General features: G+C 39.9%; 2 protein-coding genes across 5 annotated transcripts in view; one reads left to right on the top strand and one right to left on the bottom strand.

Annotated features, from left to right (window-relative positions):
* LOC143021203 (CDK5 regulatory subunit-associated protein 3) overlaps positions 1 to 2,119 on the top strand; it is a 34,157-nt gene extending 32,038 nt beyond the window's left edge. For both annotated transcript variants that reach the window (XM_076178544.1, XM_076178543.1), the window contains one exon: positions 1,771 to 2,119. In XM_076178544.1, coding sequence (XP_076034659.1) covers positions 1,771 to 2,014 — 244 coding nt within the window. In that variant the 3' untranslated portion in view covers positions 2,015 to 2,119. The remainder of the gene's footprint in view (positions 1 to 1,770) is intronic.
* The window catches only part of LOC143021201 (uncharacterized), a 32,740-nt gene continuing 15,841 nt past the window's right edge, over positions 2,114 to 19,012 (bottom strand). For 2 of the 3 annotated variants that reach the window (XM_076178539.1, XM_076178541.1), the window contains exons 9-12: positions 14,924 to 15,093; positions 12,196 to 12,372; positions 6,131 to 6,313; positions 2,114 to 5,691 (exon numbers count right to left, since the gene is read on the bottom strand). In XM_076178539.1, the coding sequence (XP_076034654.1) occupies positions 5,548 to 5,691; positions 6,131 to 6,313; positions 12,196 to 12,372; positions 14,924 to 15,093 (674 nt within the window). In that variant the 3' untranslated portion in view covers positions 2,114 to 5,547. The remainder of the gene's footprint in view (positions 5,692 to 6,130; positions 6,314 to 12,195; positions 12,373 to 14,923; positions 15,094 to 19,012) is intronic. The other variant, XM_076178540.1, reaches the window with a different exon arrangement.

Here is a 19,012-nt window from a genome sequence, read left to right as displayed (position 1 = left end):
CATTTGCTGTCTTCCTAAAGCATGTCTGTGCTCGGTCACTTTGATACTTTTACCTTTTCAAATAGTTTCCTCTATTTCATCCATGTTTCTCTTTCTTTTCTCTAATCTCTGCCTTTTGTTGATAAGCTTGTTTAGTTCTACTCTTTCTATTTTGTCTCACCTGCTTTTAATCTTCATGGTCCTTCTTTTAACCCTGGACAGGTAGCGTGGACAAACTCTCCCGGTACAGGTAGTGTGGTGTCATATCTGTTACTTTCACTTTGGGTGCTTATACCCAGTTACCATTATCCCCTTCTTTATTTATTTTTTTATAGTTCAATAATATAAAGACTCTACTTTCTACTGGTGAAGGAGAAAAAAATGCTGAATATAAAAATAACACTACTTACATGATTACGATTTTTTTTTTGTAAAAATAGACATTTTGTCAAATAACAGGCACTGTACACTTTAGAATACCAAATTTCACTAATAACGAGTGTTTTCTTGAAAGTAAAAGAGTTCCTGAGTTGATTGGTGTAAAAACATTGTTGGTTGGAGCAAAACTGCAAAATCTGTAAAGAAAAGAAAAAGCAGTGGACAAGGTGCAGGGAGGACCCATCATCCAGGAGATGCTAAGATGAGAGGGAGGGTGGAGGGGAGTGGAGTGTATTTAGGGATGGAATGGGTGGGAATGATTTCATGCCTTTTTCTTTTTGGCTACCTCCCTTGCAAGGGGGGAAAAGCCTTGGTATATATATGTATTCATATTGTCAATGAAGGAGTGTTGGTAGTAATCTCACCTCCGTGCCAGCTGGTTCCTGGCGAAATATTTCTCTCGTGTCACCTTATTCATTATATTCAGTGAAGCCCTGTCTCTATAGGGTGCCCAATGGTCCGCGCAGTCATTATGACAGTACCCCATATATCTATGAGGAATTTCCCTGTTTGCCATCAGGGACATGCCAGTTAGCAGTGGGTGACTGTGTTTGAGCTGCTCTTTCCTACAAAACCTGTTCGATATGGGTGACCCTGCAGAAATTTCCTCTCTATCAACATAGCTTTTGTAATCATTAAGATTTTCAAGCCTATCCACCATGTCAAGGTGTCAAAAACCCACATCTCCTTCCCCATCCTCATTATCCTTGAAGAAACCTCCTTCCACTCCACCACACATCTTCACTTACTAGTATAGCCACCCCTTCTCTCCCTCGCCCTCTCTTCACTCCTGAGAAACTCCCAAATTCACTCGCCCTTCCCTATCAATTTAGTTTCACTCAAAGGCATCTTTCTTCTCACAAACAAACGACTTATCTCTTCCCTTTTACTCTCATCTGTACCACATCCACACACATTAAGATACCCAAACCTTAGGGTACTGGTTGGAGAAACTCCTAGACCCTCTTATACCTTTACTTTTTTTAGGAATGTGTTCACCTCTTACGATCCAAGTGGGAATACTTGGTGACAGTATTCTTTTCCCCCACCACAGGGTAGGCAAAACAAGGAAGTGAAATTCAGAGAAATGATACAGGACAACAACAAGGGGTTGGGGGACAACATAAGGGAGGGACAGTAGCAGTATAATAAAAGTTTCATAATTTATCTGTGAGCAGTCCTCTATCACAGACAAAATGATGTGTGGCTCTGGTCCATAGGGGCACCCCATATAGACCCTAAAGTATCAACTGCATGCTACTTTGCCATAACATGCAGCCAATACCCCAGACAGGGTATTAATGAAATAAAATACACACATTATGCTATTTCATAATATACAATTCTTCACAGGTATGTCGACAGATTAACGGAATCGTTGCGTACAAAACGGAGTGTGGGTGAGAAAATGATTGCATCCCAAGCAGTCATTCAACAGAAGAGTAAAACAGCACAGGAAGAGCAGGCAGTACTTGGCCCAAAATTGCAGTTAATCGGTGAGAGGACACGGGAACTACAGAAACAGATAGAGGAAGAGATATCCAAGAAATACAAAAACCGCCCAGTGAATCTCATGGGAGTTGTTAATGCTTTGTAGTGCCTTGCAAATAAATCAAAAGCCTGATACATACCATCCCCTTTGCAAGTAATAGTTATTATTTGAGGTTTATAATTTTATTATTAATAAAAAAACATATATGAATTTAAATTTTATTATACCTACATATAAATGTATATGCACATACGTATATATCAATACAAGACCCTAACACTGATATTGCATCATCTTTGATAAATGACTCGAGTCTGTTCATTATAATACACTGTACATGTTTAAAGCAATCAAGACAGAAGGAGCAAACTTTTAAATGCTAGGAACACGTGGGGTAATGAGGAAATTAGAAAAAATTATGAGAATGTTTGGTATCACCAGTAATAATCTGAAATGACTAAAGCTAACCTGTGGTCTGCAAGTTGTGCCACATAAAATCAGAGAATCACATAATGTAGAGAATCTTGACATATGATCAATTTGTTTGTGTAGTAGATTGCATTAAGACCGACTAGCGTGCAAGACTGGGCTGAAACAAAGGATTATACATGTGAAAATTTGCATTTGGCACTCACTGAAATAGTATTTGCAAATATTCATCAACTGAATGGAAAATAATGGGTACTAGACCCTGAAGATCATATGGGTGAAAAATCATAGCAAATAATGAATGCTATAAAGGTCTTACTTGTACTGGTCCTTAGATCTAGTTACAAAAACATTCACACAAATGTATACAATATTTTCATGACCAAATGTAAGGTCCAGTACAGGCAAATCTCTTCATACAAATGTTTATAGCCACTTTTCATCCATATGATCTCTTACCCTTCACCCCCACCCCCTTTCTATGGAAACTTTCACATACACAATCCCTCATTTCTACCCAGCTGATCCTGCATGCTAGCCTACATTTTTAAGAACATTTGTGAGATCTGACTGCTGGGCCCTGCTGTAGAAGCACCATACCTGGCTGCATTTGCACACAACCTGAGTGCGCACGTGTATGTGTGTACTCATTAGTCTGTGTTTGATTTGTGAGGGGGAGGGGAGGGACAGGCATGAGGTGCTGAGATATGAGGGGGGTTGTGTGTTAAATATCTTTATGTATGTAGTGGGTGTGTACTTGGACTCAGCTACCCACCCTACCTTATATGGGGTTGGCAAACTCTTAGCACACACAAGTAAACCCCATTCAACCATCCCTCCCATCTCAGCACACTCAAGGATGATAGGTAACCAGTTTACCAACACACTGCTCAGGTCAAAAGCAATGCAGTAAGGCATAGCTTTTCTACAGCAGGGTCCCATAGCCAGACTGTACCCCCTGACCTGATATTGTTAGCATACCTGTTGACAACATTTTACCCCTAAACCTTGATAATCAAGGTCAACAGATTGACCTTGAGGAAGATTGATTGATTTATGAGTTTTTGGCCGATGGCCAGGCACTGGTCCTTGAGGAAGAATATATACATCTAGAAAATTTCATGGCAACAACTTCCAGACTCGTAACCAATTTCTTATCTCCAACTGTAAGTTACAGATTTTCTATGATACAATAAAGCAGACTAAATGGTTTACATGCACTTTCACAATTAAAAACATGTTCGTCAAAAAATATACCACACAATAATGAAATGCACTTATTTAGTTTTCAAGTATTCTGTTAATGTGTATAAGAGAGCAACTGTTATAAGCACTGAAAGACATGAGTAAGAGATGCTACAAGGTTTCCACACAAGTAGATAAGTATATGATATCCAGAAACTGAAAAATATAAAAGCTGACAACTCTTAAACTGAAATATATAACGAGTTGGCATATAAAAAGCACTCTGAAACTTATGAACTGACAGTAAACCAAGAGTTATTAAAAAATTACACCTCTGCATCAAAAGCACACAGACACCTGATTCTACCATGTCTTGACCAAATGTATCAAGTAAAAGCACTCAATCACAAATGCACACTTGAAAGACTATTAATATACTATGCATTCTAAAAACTGACTAATCAAATCTACATATATTTATGGCAGTATATGGCATAACTACAGCCTCTTAGTTCCCACTGGTCTGTACAGTCTAAGAAGGTTGAAGTTATTGGTACTAATGTGATGTAATGAGAACCCCTTGTATGCCAAACTTAGAGCATTTAATAGAGTAACATACACACACACACATATAGGACATCTAACACTGAAGGCCTTTTTCACCTTATAACAGGGGTGGCCCTGTTAATACAAACATCCACATCATAAATATCATTCATTCAGTTGCTGAAACTACCTCAGCACTGTTCCACCCTATCCACAGCTTTCTTCCCAACCCCATTCTCTACATCACCCCCACATTTTCCACAATTTTCTTGTAACTTCCAGGGTATTTTTCAAACACTTCTATCTCAAAGATGTTTAGTCTCTTCCTTCCTGGATCAATTATTATCCAAGTCTGCTCCATACAGCACTGTAGGTACAATCACTTATTCAGTGAACCTTCTCTTTGCATTCATCTACAAACACCCATTTTTCATGACACTTCATTCCACTCATTTACTCCGTTTCATCTGTATATGCACTTTTCTATTCATGAACACGTGACCCCAGATACTTAAAACTCTCCACCTCCTCAAACAAATGAACCTTCACACTCAAATTCAATTTACTACCATCATACCTTGTGCAAACCCCTACCCCCAGCAAGCTGAACCATGGGCATAGTTTATTAAATTCCACGCTACAAAGTCCTCTGTAAGGGGTAGTCCTAGCCTCCTGGTAGGGGAAGTTCATGACATTAACCCAAATAAAAAATCAATTATACCTTGCACATCTTGTCACTTCACTTTTGCCCAGTTATGAGTAAGTGCAGTAACATAACTCATCAAATTTAGTTCAACTCACACTACACTATTTTACTTAGCAGAGAAAAAAGCTCCAGACATGGGAATCCTGAGTTACCGAAACTTCTCCTCGGATGAATAAAAATCTGTCTACTACTAATGTCGATGGGGGTCAGGCTAAGGCACCATTATCAAGTGACAAGATTGCAAGGAATATCAAAAGAAACCATCTGAGGACAGAGCCTTCACTTGTATGGTACCACGTTTTGCTCGTTACATCAACTACATATATTAGATAAAACTGTAACAAGCAAATCATTGTACTAATAATGTCTCCATCCTCATATGGTGTTTCTTTTGATAGTCTTATCAACTGCCAATTACATACACATTACCGAGAATGTGCATCCCTGGAATGTGGCAGCATGTTAATCAATAAAATTCTATTCATACATGAAACTCCAATACAGTATTTATATTACAATATCTCTCAAGGAAATATGGGTAAAGAAATGTACAATATATTATATAGTGCATCCTAAGCTTACAACTAACACAGTTATATTTCACACACTATATATCCCTACCCTATTTACTCTGCTTTCCCCCACATTGCCTTGTTTATCTATTAACTATAGATCTGTATAATATCATATAAACCTTGCTCAAACACCTATTTGGTATGTAAAAGTTTCTTCTTTATTTCAAAGCTGAACAATGGACATCCAGTCTTGAAATTTAAAGTCGCATAGATTTTCCTTTACCTAAAGATGTCAGAGAAGCTAGTTTCATTAAACTACGCATCTTGCTGTAGCCTTCTGTTGGTTTCTCGTCCTTCTTTGGAAAACGCACTCTATATATTTCAGGATACAGGGTCTTGAACTGCAAATGAAAAAACATTATTATGGGTCTCAAATCGCAACATAGACATGTACATACATACATATACCAAGGGCTCCTTCCACCTTACCAAGGAGGTAACCAAGCCCACTCCCACCCATTTCATCCCAAACTATTCCACTTCCATCCACCACTCCTCCCTCTCTTTCATCTCAGCTCCTCGTGGATGATGAGTCATCCCTGCATCTTGCCCACCGCCCTGGGTCAGAAACAATGCAGCAAGACAAAGCACATCCACAGGAAGGCCGCTTCATTTAATCGGCAATCCTCCCTCTCCACCACATATAATTAACCTTGTTCAATTTATACAATTTTACCTTAGTTTGAAATCAGTATAATGTGAACAATTATTATATGTATTTCATACACTGATTTTCAGTTTCAAAACTGTAACTGTAACTGAGCCAATACAAGTACTAACCTCTTTCAACTTCTTCTTCCTTTCTTTGTCTGTGAGTTTTGGGTTTTGCAAGATCTGATCAAGAAGTTCAGTGAGGAAGAGCTGCGAACCTGTGAGTCGTTGCTTCTCATATTGGTTTTGTGAAACCTGCCGACAATAAGCATACTTGGTCCCATCAGCCTCATCCAGCGACCCATATACAACCTGAAACGGAACACAGGAAGGCCGACGTGCATACAAGCAAAGCAGGCATCCCCTCACCGCAACCTTGGACATAATAAACCCTGCACTGCCTCAATGCGATCACTTTAGACATAACTTCCACTGTGCCATATCCTTCATACTATACTTTCTCCAAAAGGTCTTTTTACTGAAATTTAGTACTCTCTGAACTTCATCATTATATGGCCATTTTAGCCTAATATAAATCTCATAACTTGGGAGACAATTCCATTTAATAAGATAACTTTTACATATGTACTAGCAGCCTGACTGGTTAAAATTTCAAGACAATTTTCTGGTGCAAAATAAGAATAGTTTCCACAACAGCAGTTTTTTCAAACAACAGTGAAAATTCTAAAACCACAAACAATACAATCTTCATGTTAAATTTATTAAAGTTATCCAACTTTGCAGTGCTTTAAAAGTGGGTTTGTTATATCCAAAACTATTAAAGGTAGGTTCATTATCTGAAGTAACAATTTTTTTTCAAGCAGGTCTGTTCACTTCACCACAAGCAAGGTTACTAAAGCAATGTTATTTGCAATGACTAAAAGTTTTTTGTTATAAGCAGCTTAATGACAAACCTTGCTATTAAACAGGGTTATTATATCCAAAGTTTGCAGTATTACTCTTAAATACTCTACATTGCATGATAATAGGAGGAGCTTTAACAAAAACCACAATTTATTATAACTGAAGTACTAATACAAGGATAAATACAGTATAGGCTAGTAGGGAAAAAAAAAAAAAAAAATCCTCACAACTAAAAGCTGATTGGTTATCAACATGCAGCCTTTCCACATTACATTATGTCATTAATTCATGCACATAAATAGGAGCATTTCAAAACTTGCTGGAATACACTTCTTGTATGAAATGCATCAATTGTAGCACTTCAGTTCTCTCTGCAATATGCATCATGCATCATTTCATAGCCCAGAATGTAAAACTAGTTAAGCCTTATTCTTGTCCCATAATTAAAAATTGTCATTTGTATATGCCCATATGACTGCATGAAACCTCACTCCCACTAAAAATTCATTTTTACACATCTCTACAAGGTTTATCTCACAAGATCAAACAAGCACACTTCACATTCTCCCCTATTCTACCCATTATTTTACTATCTCATATACCTTTTCAACCTAAGTGTCCTTTCATGCCTTCTACTCAACCTCACCATCCCACTCCCATGCAGTGGGAAGTGAGAAGCCCCTGGTGGGGGTAAAGCAGTCAGTTGCAGCAAGCTGCTGTTTTTTAAGGCCAACATTGAGTCGCCTCCCCACCTGGCCAAGGCACTCAGGAACCAATGCAGAAAGCCTGCAGTGGGTCCTGGGAATCAAACTCATAACCACATGCTCATGAGTTTGTCAAGGTATCCACATGGCCCTTTCAAGCCTTCCATACGAGTAAATCTCTCAACAGATTTAAACATATATATATACCAAAAGGCCCTTCCCTCTTACAATGGCAATGGACAAGTCAAAGCACACCCACCCTACAACCATCCCACACCCAGCCAGAAACCCATTTGTTGTCCCTATCTTTATTCATCCTAGAAGAAGGGTCACCCCTGTTCCTTCCCACTGCTCGGGTCAGAGGCAATACAGCAAGAAACAGCACCTCCACAGTTAGGCCCTACAGAAAGCACCCATTGCATTATATTATACCAACAGACTTCTTCCCCTTTATAAGGAAGGCTATGTAATGCAATAAAAATTAATGCACATAACATTTAGACTCAGCAGTTCAATGAAAATTTACTCATGTTCAGAAATGGATGTACATTTCCAAAGATAAATAGAATTGTAACAAATATTATGAAAGGAGTAACTATGAACAACATAACTATCTACATTGTCTCAAACATCAACAAGGTTTCATGAAGCCAATATTGCTCTATGCTGTGTAAATGTAAACCAAACATAAACAACAAAAAACAATGTGCGCATCTTATTAAAACTCAGGAAGCCACTACAATGTTGCCAGTGTTTAGTCCTCATCTGATCTCTGCAGGCTAGTAAATATGACCCCCACAAGGTATCCAACATATCTGAAAAGAATTAAGCTTACCCCATGAGACCAAGACTTCAAAAGGAAGCAGGAAATTCAGCACTTGTATCTCAAATACCCAAGTTAAGCCAGTTAAGAAATCAAAACTAACTATAGGCAAAGAAACAACAATTCTATCTTAAGAAACAGCACAAGATCCCACTAAATCATACATACATATGCCAAGGGCATTTTCCCCCTTACAAAGGAGGTAGCCAAAGCCAGACTTAAAAAATGAATAAATAAATAAATTCCATCCCCACATACTCCACTCCCATTCACCACCCCCCTCCGTCCCTCTTTTCTTGGCTCCTCCTGGATGATGGGTCATCCCTGCATCTTGCCCACTGCCCTGGGTATGTATGTACATACACACATGGAACTAAAAGCTTTTTCCCCCTTTATTCGGAGGAGGCCAAATCAAAACATACATCCATTCAAAACCCAATTATCATCTCCCCATATCTTAGCTCCTCCTGCTCTCTACCAGACTGCTTTGGTCAAAGACAATGCAACAGGACTCAGCATCTCCACAGCAGTTTTACCCCTACTGCTTCATTACATGGCAACCCCAATTCTCTGTACAGTGACCCAAGAACTGCAACCAGGACCTCTTAACAACTCCACAAGAAGTACTCTCCAATAACACTGATGGACAACTGTCCAATACCCAGTGTATGCAGGTGTTGAAAAAAATTGGGGGAAAGTCACAATCTTGCCTCACTCCTGAATCAACAGGAAAGAAGCCAAATATTCTTCCTCCACACTTGTATGACAGTGGCAGTTGCCAACATAATAGAAAGAAAAGAAAAGAAAAGAAAAAAAGAAAAAAAATTGTACTTATTGCTCCATCCTCACATGGTTTCCTTCACACTTGACAGCAGTGTCCCAGAGTAAAGACCAAATATCAAGTTAATATTCACTAGAGGGAAAATGCAGAACTGATATATGTATTAACTGTATACAAGGCATACAGTATTGGACTGTGGGAAAAATAGGAAATCACTTAGAAAAAGACATAAAAAAAGGGGATATATAAATCAAATTATGATGCTATGTGAACATTTCAGTTTACCCAAGTTTCATATTCCTCTAACATGAGTACTGTGTGTACTTCCCACCACTACTTGCACATAAAATCAGGCCACGTTGGTGCATTTCTAACAGTGTATTCAAACTGTTCTCTAAATTATATATCCACCATGCCATAAGTACCAACTAATCATTAACATGTTATGCAGATATTTTATTAAATGTGTGGGGAAATGTGGAAATTAACACAACTAGGTTCTACTGTGTAAGCAAAAAAATAAATAAAAAAAACGTACAATCCAATAACTGTAAGCATACAAAGTATCTGTTAACTTGTGGAAATGATGTGTTCTTGTTATCATATTACTGTATTCCTATTTAATATCTACTGTTGGTTGAGCTTTGTTAACCTCTTCCATACGATGACACCTACATGGGCATCATGAGGAGTAAGTGGGTATACAGGGATGCTGGCATTGGCGTCTTGATTATATTTATTATGTAGCTTTAGCTAAGTAACCCCCAAATTCTGTGAACCGGTTTTCTGCTTATTATTACTCAGTGAAAGAGAACAAGTAATACAGCAGTGACTTTATATTTTACAGCACGAGTAGTGTGATCCATCATAACTTAAGCATCAATGTTGCGTGTGAGAATTGACTCGTATTGAAGAGGTTAAGTTAAAAATTGAATAACCCAAATCAGACCCATAACCCTTTCCATATGCTACTATTTGTTCTTTGGTAAGTCATGTCTATGTCAATGGGTGCTTTCTGGCTAAGCGGGTTAGAGCATCGCTACTTGTGGCGAAGGTCGAGGTGACAGCAGTTCAAACCCTGCCACCAGCAAGTTGGACCAAGGACATGGTTCATTAAATTCCACACTACCAAGTCCTCTGTAAAGGGCACCGCCCTAGCCTCCTGATAGGGGAAGTTCGCGACATTAAACCAAATCAATCATCAATCACAACTATCTGTTCTTTCTTTCAGTAGCCACACACTACTTTTAGTTCAGCTTGGTTCTCCTACACAGAGCTAAGCCATGAACAGTACAATTTGTACATACTGACTAAACCCTTAAATATGGTGCCATGGCCTACAGATCTGGTTTTGGCCAACACTAACCGAAAAAGTGAATCCAAACAAGTTAAGATATTCTGCATTAGCCAGAATAAAATCAGAATTACATCACAATGTTCATGAGGTTGACCACATACCAGAAGCCATCAAATAAATAATTTTATAAAAAACGCAAGACCCACATTGCAAAACAACAAAAAGCAATACAAGCAATACACGTCCCCTTCACACTATGACAAGACACTCCTGAAAGCACCACATTGCTGTCCAGTATTTAGCTACTCAACCCCAATTACCAGCATGCCTACTGTTACATCAGGAAACAACTAACCAGGAGGAATGTACGTCAGTTGACAGTTGAAAACATGCAATCCATCTACTTCTAATGGAGTCTTATTCTACCCATATCCACGGTCAGCCCTGTGTCCCGTTTGCAAGTCCTTAACACTTACATTTAGGGTCAGGTTTTTGTCCAATTGCTTTTAAGCCACTATGCAGTCATTACAAAAGATGTCCCTTCAATAAATATTATTTAGCGAGGAAAACAAATGTTAACTGGACTCTAACACTTCTTGCTTATAACATATTTCTTTCCAATGGCTTTACCACAGTTGAACAAAAACACTTAGCCCTCAGTGTACAAACCTTGAAGCCACTAAGATATTGCCATTTTGATCAACACATACCTACACTAAGCCCATTCTTCATACTGATCATCACTTTGTGCTGTGACAAATCCCCAGGTAAACCCTATCTGCCTTGCCAGGGCCCCCATAACTGCTAGCATCGAGTTTGAAAGTAATTTCCTAACTCCCCATCAGCTGATCAAACTGGCAATGGACCCGAGGCTACCAACATTCAAGTATAACTAAATTTTTATTCCCTGCAAGTGAAAAAGACCTGAAATGTTTATTAGTAAAGTTTATCTGTGAGGGTTAAACATCTCATTCTTTGACTTGAACTGCACTACACCAAGACACTAGGGTTATGGTCACATACCATGCAATGAACACAGCTCATACACTGCAGCCAGAAATCCATCTTGAAGTCATGAATAACTAAAGAATGTTAACTCTACACAGCCAATGTATCTTTATCTTCATTCCTCACAATGACTCATAACAGAAGTAGTGGAAAGGATCAGAGAGAGAGAGAGAGAGAGAGAGAGAGAGAGAGAGAGAGAGAGATAGAAGAGATAGAAGAGAAAGAAGAGAGGAGATAGAGAAGAGAGAGAGAGAGAGGAGATAGAGAAGAGAGAGAGAGGAGATAGAGAAGAGAGAGAGAGGAGATAGAGAAGAGAGAGAGAGAGGAGATAGCAAAGAGAGAGAGAGGAGATAGAGAAGAGAGAGATAGGAGAGAAAGAGAGGAAAGAGAGAGCAGAGAGACAGATGGAGGAGAGAAACAGAAACAGATAGAGGAGAGATAGAGTAGAGAGAAATATAGAGTAGAGAGAGAGAAAGATAGAGTAGAGAGAGAGAGTAGAGAGAGAAAGATAGAGTAGAGAGAGAGAGAAAGATAGAGTAGAGAGAGAGAGAGAAAGATAGAGTAGAGAGAGAGAGAGAGAGAAAGATAGAGTAGAGAGAGAGAGAGAGAGAGAGAGAGAAAGATAGAGTAGAGAGAGAGAGAGAGAGAGAGAGAGAGAGAGAGAGAGAGAGAGAGAGAGAGAGAGAGAGAGAGAATAAAACAATATCAAATGCATACCTGATCCTTGTGCATCTGGGAAATTTTGCGATGTACGAGGACAGACAACTCCTGGGGTGGTTTCATGACTTGTTCATGGTAGTCCATCAAGAATGTCACAATCCGCACAGCCAGCACTTCATCATAGTCTGCTTCCTGATCACACAGCAAAATGGATCTTGCCATGGTGTTCAGCATCTGTAGATAATTTAATATTACTGGGTCAATCTTTAATATCCAATGAAATGTACTTATACAAGGCCAACAAAACAGTGAACATCCAAGTCTCTATCATCATGATTTTTTTTTCAAACCTGATGACAAACAATTATCATTCAACTGAGGTATGGAGTTCACACTTGGAAAGATCTCAGGTTACTTGAGCCTTTCACTCTGATCTTCCCTTGGGTTGTGTAAAAATACAAAACTCTACAAAATGTGCCTGTGGCAGTTTTCTCTTCATCTATCCCAAGACTCCTCATGATGCTTTTCATTTCCCCCAGACAGTTACTTGCTTCTCCAACTCTATAATTAATTCATCTACATCTCTGCTCCTATATGAGACCACTCTTCTATCTACCAAGAGTGATACTTCACTCCCCCCCCCAAAAAAAAAAAAAAAATAAATAAATAAATAAAAAAATATATATATATATAAAAAATAATAATAATAATAATAATAATAATAAAATAAATAAATAAATATAAGGGAGGTAGCTAGCCAAGGCATCACCCACTCCCACCCATCACTCATTTGTTTCCCTCTCTTAGTTCCTCTTGACTTGACTGTTGCTGCCTTGCTTCTGACCTGGGCTGCGAGACGAAGACAGAGATAACCCTTCATCTACAAGGAGCTAAGATAAGTGGGAAACAAGAGTGGTGGATGGAAGTAGAATGGGTAGGAGTGGTTGCATGTCTTAAGTTGGCTATCTCCCTTATCACCTCTTCCATATGGTGACACCTACATAAGCATCATGAGGCACAAGTGGATACACGAGGATACCGGCATTGGTGTCTTAATTATATTTATTTTGTAGTTGTAGCTGAGCAGTGCTACTTGCTGACACAGGACCTGTGCAACAAGGAGAGAGGCTGCCTTGTAAGGGGGAAAAAGCCTTGGTATATGTATATGTATGTATGTAGTTCCCCCGCCCATTCTACCTCATGCATCACATCATCATCCATATACTGTACACTAGAAGCACGATTTATCGAATCTCAATTTAGTGGAAGCTCAAATTAGCGAACTGCAAATAGCAATAACAAAAATGCTCAACTTAGCGGAAATGGTCCGCTAAGTTGACCATTTTCTGCTAGCTGGCCAGAGGCGTGTCTACGGAAATAGCTCAATTTAGTGGGAACGGTAAGCTAAGTTGAGCATTTTCCGTCAACTGGCCACATGTGTGTCTCAGAGTACAATGTTACCAGATTGTGGTGGTGGAGTCAAGGAAAAATTTATAATTTAGTACTTTGGAGGTATATAAATATATATATATAATAATATATAATTCAGTATATGTATAAAGTATAATTGTAGCAGAAATATATTCAAGTAGAAATAGACAATATAATAGGAAAACAAAATAATGAAACAGTAAGTTGATGGGAAAATTCAAAATCAGTACACGAACTACGTTTTCTGCAACAACACAACAATAACGCTCACTATCCAAAAACCAACTGCCCAGTCCTATTAATCGCTAGAATTATGTACATCAAACCAAACACGAAGCTATGACTAATATTCCACGAAATTCACAGACAGCTCATATCATTGTTACACGACACACACACAAACGTTGCAACAAATTACTGCACGTTGCTGTTTGTTTGCAATTCACGATTGTGCTGCCTATAATTCACTTACAATAATATATATACTGTATGTGTGTGTGTGTACACTAGGGAATTTTTAGGTACGTATCATTTTTATAATCCGCTCTGGCAACACTGTTACACCAACGCTCACTCGCTCAATTTAACGGAAAATTCAATTTAGCGGACTGGACCTTGGCTGAATTAGTTCGTTAAATCGGGCTTCAACTGTACAATCATTCTCCATTCACCCGTCTTCTGTCCTCTCCCGTAGTATGAGAAAAATTTGACACAGCCTGAAGGGATTTCTCCCCATCTTCTCCTTTTATGCAATGGGGGGACGGAGAGGGGGGGGGGTCGCCGATTTAATGAAGCGGTCTTGCTGTGGATGTGCTGTGTCTTGCGACACTGCTTCTGACCCAGGGCAGTGGACAAGGTGCAGGGATGACCCATCATCCAGGAGGTGCTAAGATGAGAGGGTGGAGGGTAGTGGAGTTTATTCAGGGATGGAATGGGTGGGAATGATTTTATGCCTTTTCCTTTTTGGCTACCTCCCTTGTAAGGGGGAAAAAGCCTTAGTATATGTATGTATGTATGTAGTTGTAGCTGAGTGACCCCCAAATTCTGTGAAGTGGCTTGATCACCTTTTCTGTGCTTATTAACTCAGAGTGAAAGAGAAAGAGTAATACAGCAGTGACTTTATATTCTATAATGCAAGTATTGTGATGCATCATCATACATCAGGTGTCAGATGCTGTGCAGAAGAATTTGACTCATAGAAGAGGTTAAGGGGGAAGAAGCCAATGGCAGATAGCTACTCTTGATCAAAATCTCCTCTTACAAACCATACAATATATCCATCTTTGACACAGAGCCTTTGAAATCATGAGATACCTCAAAGCAAAACACTGATCAAATTACTGAAAAGCCTTACAAGCGCTCTAGTGGTATGCTGTGGATCCAAAGAGAGTTTGTCATTATTGGAGGCCTTGTTCATCATTAGAAGCAGCAGATGCAACTTCCGACGTCGCACCGGAGGCAGAAGCAACAGCAGTAACTGGAGAGCACTTATAGCTACATCTTTCCCTTCACGTGTCAGTAATCCTGTAGGAAGACAAGCAAGCATTATACATTCTCCATATATACATACAAAGGGCCTTCTCTCCCTTATATGTGGAATATCCAAATCAAAGCATACATCCACCCAAAATCCATCCCTTAAACATATATATAGTGCATTTTTGGAAACCAAAATTAATCAAGGTAAGAAAATAGGTACACCATACTGGGGTACTGACTGCATGAATGGAAACATGCAGTCAATATTTCTAAGACTGTCTTGGAGCACCTTTTACAGATCAGACCCATACATCATTTATCTGTTATATTTTTACTTGTAGAAATATACTTTTGTACTAAAGCTATCCCTCCTTTATGATGTTCCCCTGAACCTGTCCTTTAACACTTCTATAACTACCTCTTCCTCATCCCTCTGTGATGTGGGGAAAGAATGCTGCCTACATGATCCCATGCATGTCATAGAAGACGACTTACTGGAAAGGAGTGAAGGGACTAGGAACCCCCATTCTGTATTTTTCTCCCATGAAAAGTCATGGCATAAGAGGATCTGGGAGGACCCTAACCAAGACTGGTTACTGGGTCATTAAATATGCATGGTTTTGGTACAGATGAAAGTATATACATACATATACCAAAGGCTTTTTCCCCCTACACAGGGGGGTAGCCAAAATGAAAAAGGCATAGAAACCATTCCCACCCATTCCATTTCCCATATATTCCACTCCCTTCCACCCTCCTCTCTCCCTCCCATATTGGCACCTCCTGGAGGTGCCAAGATGAAAGTAAAATGGGAAAAATTTATAGTAAGTTTGTAAGAGGGAAGATAGATGTGTTTAGGAGTGAGTGTAAGAGCAAGAGAGAGACAGGGATATTTCAACCAATCAATCTGTTGCCCCTGGTGTCTCTTGCAAAAGACCTGCAACCTTCAGAGAACCAGCAACGGCCTTTGGGTGGGATCATAAGCCACTCTGGGAAAACAGTATGAGGTGTTCTGTATCCTGTGTGGTAGTTGCTTCTGCAGCCTGAATTTCCTTCAATCAGAGAGCATACATACATACATACATATACCAAGGCTTTTTCCCCCTTACACGGGGGGGTAGCCAAAAAGAAAAAGGCATAAAATCATTCCCACCCATTCCATCCCTGAATACACTCCACACCCCCCACAGCAAGGCCGCTTCATTAAATCGGCGACCCCCCCTTGCATCAAATGAGAGGACGGGGAGAAATCCCTTCGGGCTGCGTCAAAATTTGCTCACACATACAACCTCACCCCTCATCCACCCGCCCATTCCATCTCATGCAATCACAACATCATCCATATACAACTATTCTCCATTCACCCCTGTCTTCTGTCCTCTCCTGTCCTTCCTCAACAGACATTCCCCTCTTCCCCAAGGCCCCCTTCACCCCATCCATCCACCTCATCCTAGGACGTCCCCTCATGTTCACTCCCTCCACATCTGCCTTCCACACCTCTTTTACTAGTCTTTCTTCACTCATTCTTTCCATGTGTCCAAACCATCCTAATATTCTTTCATCAACCCTATCTCCCAGCTCCTTTTTCACCCCTGTTCTCCTCCTCATTTCTCACTCTACCTAGCCTAGTAACCCCCATCATACTTCTCAGACACCTCATCTCAAACACATTCAAACTCCTTCTCTCTTCTTCTCTTATGTTCCATGTTTCTGCCCCATACAGTGCTGTTGGCACAATCACTCCTTCATACAGTCTCCTCTTAGCATCCATTCCCAAATGTCTATTCCTCATTACACTCTTTAATCCACCAAGGCATTTACTCGCTTCTCTCAATCTACATTCTACCTCCACTTTCACTCCACCTTTCCCTGCCACATTTGCACCCAAGTATCCAAAACTATCCACTTCCTCCAGTCGCTCTCCCTTAATGCTCACTTCCAGTCTACTGCCACTTTCACCCCTTGTACATCTCATCACCTTACTTTTACCCACATTTATCTTTAGCTTTCTTCTATCACATACTCTCCCAAACTCTGCCACCAACTTCCTCAATCCCTCCTCCGATCCTGCCACAAGCGCAGTGTCGTCCGCAAACAACAGCTGGCTCACCTCCCACTTTTCTCCATTTTCTTTAACCATCTCCAATCCCTTGCCCACTACCCTTGCATTTACCTCTCGCACCACCCCATCCATGTATAAGTTGAACAGCCAGGGCGACATAACGCATCCTTGACGAAGTCCCACCTTTACCTCAAACCACTCACTCTCTCCATTTCTAATCCTGACACAAGCTCTACTACTCTCATAAAAACTCTTGACAGCTCCCAGAAGCTTTCCTCCTATCCCGTATATCTGCATAACCTCCCACAGTGCCTTCCTGTCTACCCTATCATAAGCCTTTTCCAGATCCATAAAAGCCCAAAAAAACATCCTTCCCCTTTCCTATAGCTTTCTCACATATCTGTCTTACCACAAAGATCTGATCTACACAACCTCTACCTGTCCTCTATCTACCTCTACCTCTATCTATCAGAGAGCAATAATGGAAAAATAGAAGTGTGTGTCACTGGCAGCAACATATAGGAGTGGAAATGAGCTGGCTGGAGAAAAAATTGAATGTTAAAGTACCATGATCAATAGAGGTGCAATAAACAATCACCATCAGTGGTTAACCCATGCCAGAATTAAGGTTTTATATTTTTAATGTTAATAAGGATTTTGTATTACTTGACTCTGTCCATGTTAGTTAGCAATACAACTATCATTTAGTAACCTTTGTCCCCAGCTATACAGTTTTTAGAATATTCTGGCTAATACAAACGACTTCTCCCCTAACATGCACAAATCCTGTAATTGCTCACACATGTATCAATCCAATGCTGCATAGACAATTCCTGGGTGCATCTTACATGCATCATACTCAAACATTATCCAAAATGCAAGGAATTGAATCTGCATCCATCCCCACATCTTCACCCAAAAACACTTACCTGAACACACAATAGCATACCCTTCTACATAAAATATTAACATCTATCTATATACCAATTGGGTTCTTTCCTCCTTATAAAGGAGGCAGCTTACTAAGGCACCTACCCCCACCCATCCCACTCTTAGATCCTTGAGGATAAAGGGTCATCCCTGTCCCCTGCCTAGGTCAGAAGCAATGCAGCAAGACACAACACATCCACAGCAGAGCCACCCACTTCATTAGAACAGTAACCCTCCCTTCTTGTTGCCTCATGTAGAAACAGAAAACAAGGGGAAATTCCTTCAGGCCACATCAATTTATATTCCACTCACAACTATCTTTTACTTTCTCCCTTCCCTGCTCAACAGACATTCTCCTTGTACCCAAGGCCCAGTTCACCTTAAACATCCATCCCTTAAACTCACTCCATCCACCTCTGCCTTCCACACTTTGGTCTTTCTTCACTCCTCCTATATGCTCAAACCATTCCAGTACTCTTTGATCAACCATATCTGTCAGCTCTCTTTCCACCCATATCACCTCGTTTGTCACTCTATCCATCTTTATAAACCCCCACCATACTACTTAAACACTTCATCTCATACATATTTAGGCTCGTTCTGTCTCAAATTCCACTCTACTGCTGATAGCCCCACCCATATCTGTGGGGAACCTCAGGGGTAAAGCTTAGACAAAAGGTGTGCCCTTTTTTGCTTAACAGGCATGAAGTGCCTTCACCTAAACATAACCTGCCATGTCTGGGTAGATACACAGAAGGCTTTAGTACAAGAATAAGGTGTGCATGTGGCAGGATGGTGTTAAACTAGAGAATAAGGTGTGCATGTCTGTATAAGGTATATGTAAATGTATGTATAATTATATAGACTTTACTATCAGTACCCATTTTTGAGTCCGCCCCAGGGAATTGAACTTGGGCCATTTAAGTGAAAAATACAAACACCACTCAAAACTTCCACAAATTAACAATATAC

This window comes from Oratosquilla oratoria, chromosome 41, assembly GCF_046742065.1.
Source record: "Oratosquilla oratoria isolate Oo_2021 chromosome 41, ASM4674206v1, whole genome shotgun sequence".
Taxonomy (NCBI): Eukaryota; Metazoa; Arthropoda; class Malacostraca; order Stomatopoda; family Squillidae; genus Oratosquilla; species Oratosquilla oratoria.
This window is presented reverse-complemented; position numbering and strand designations above follow the sequence as displayed.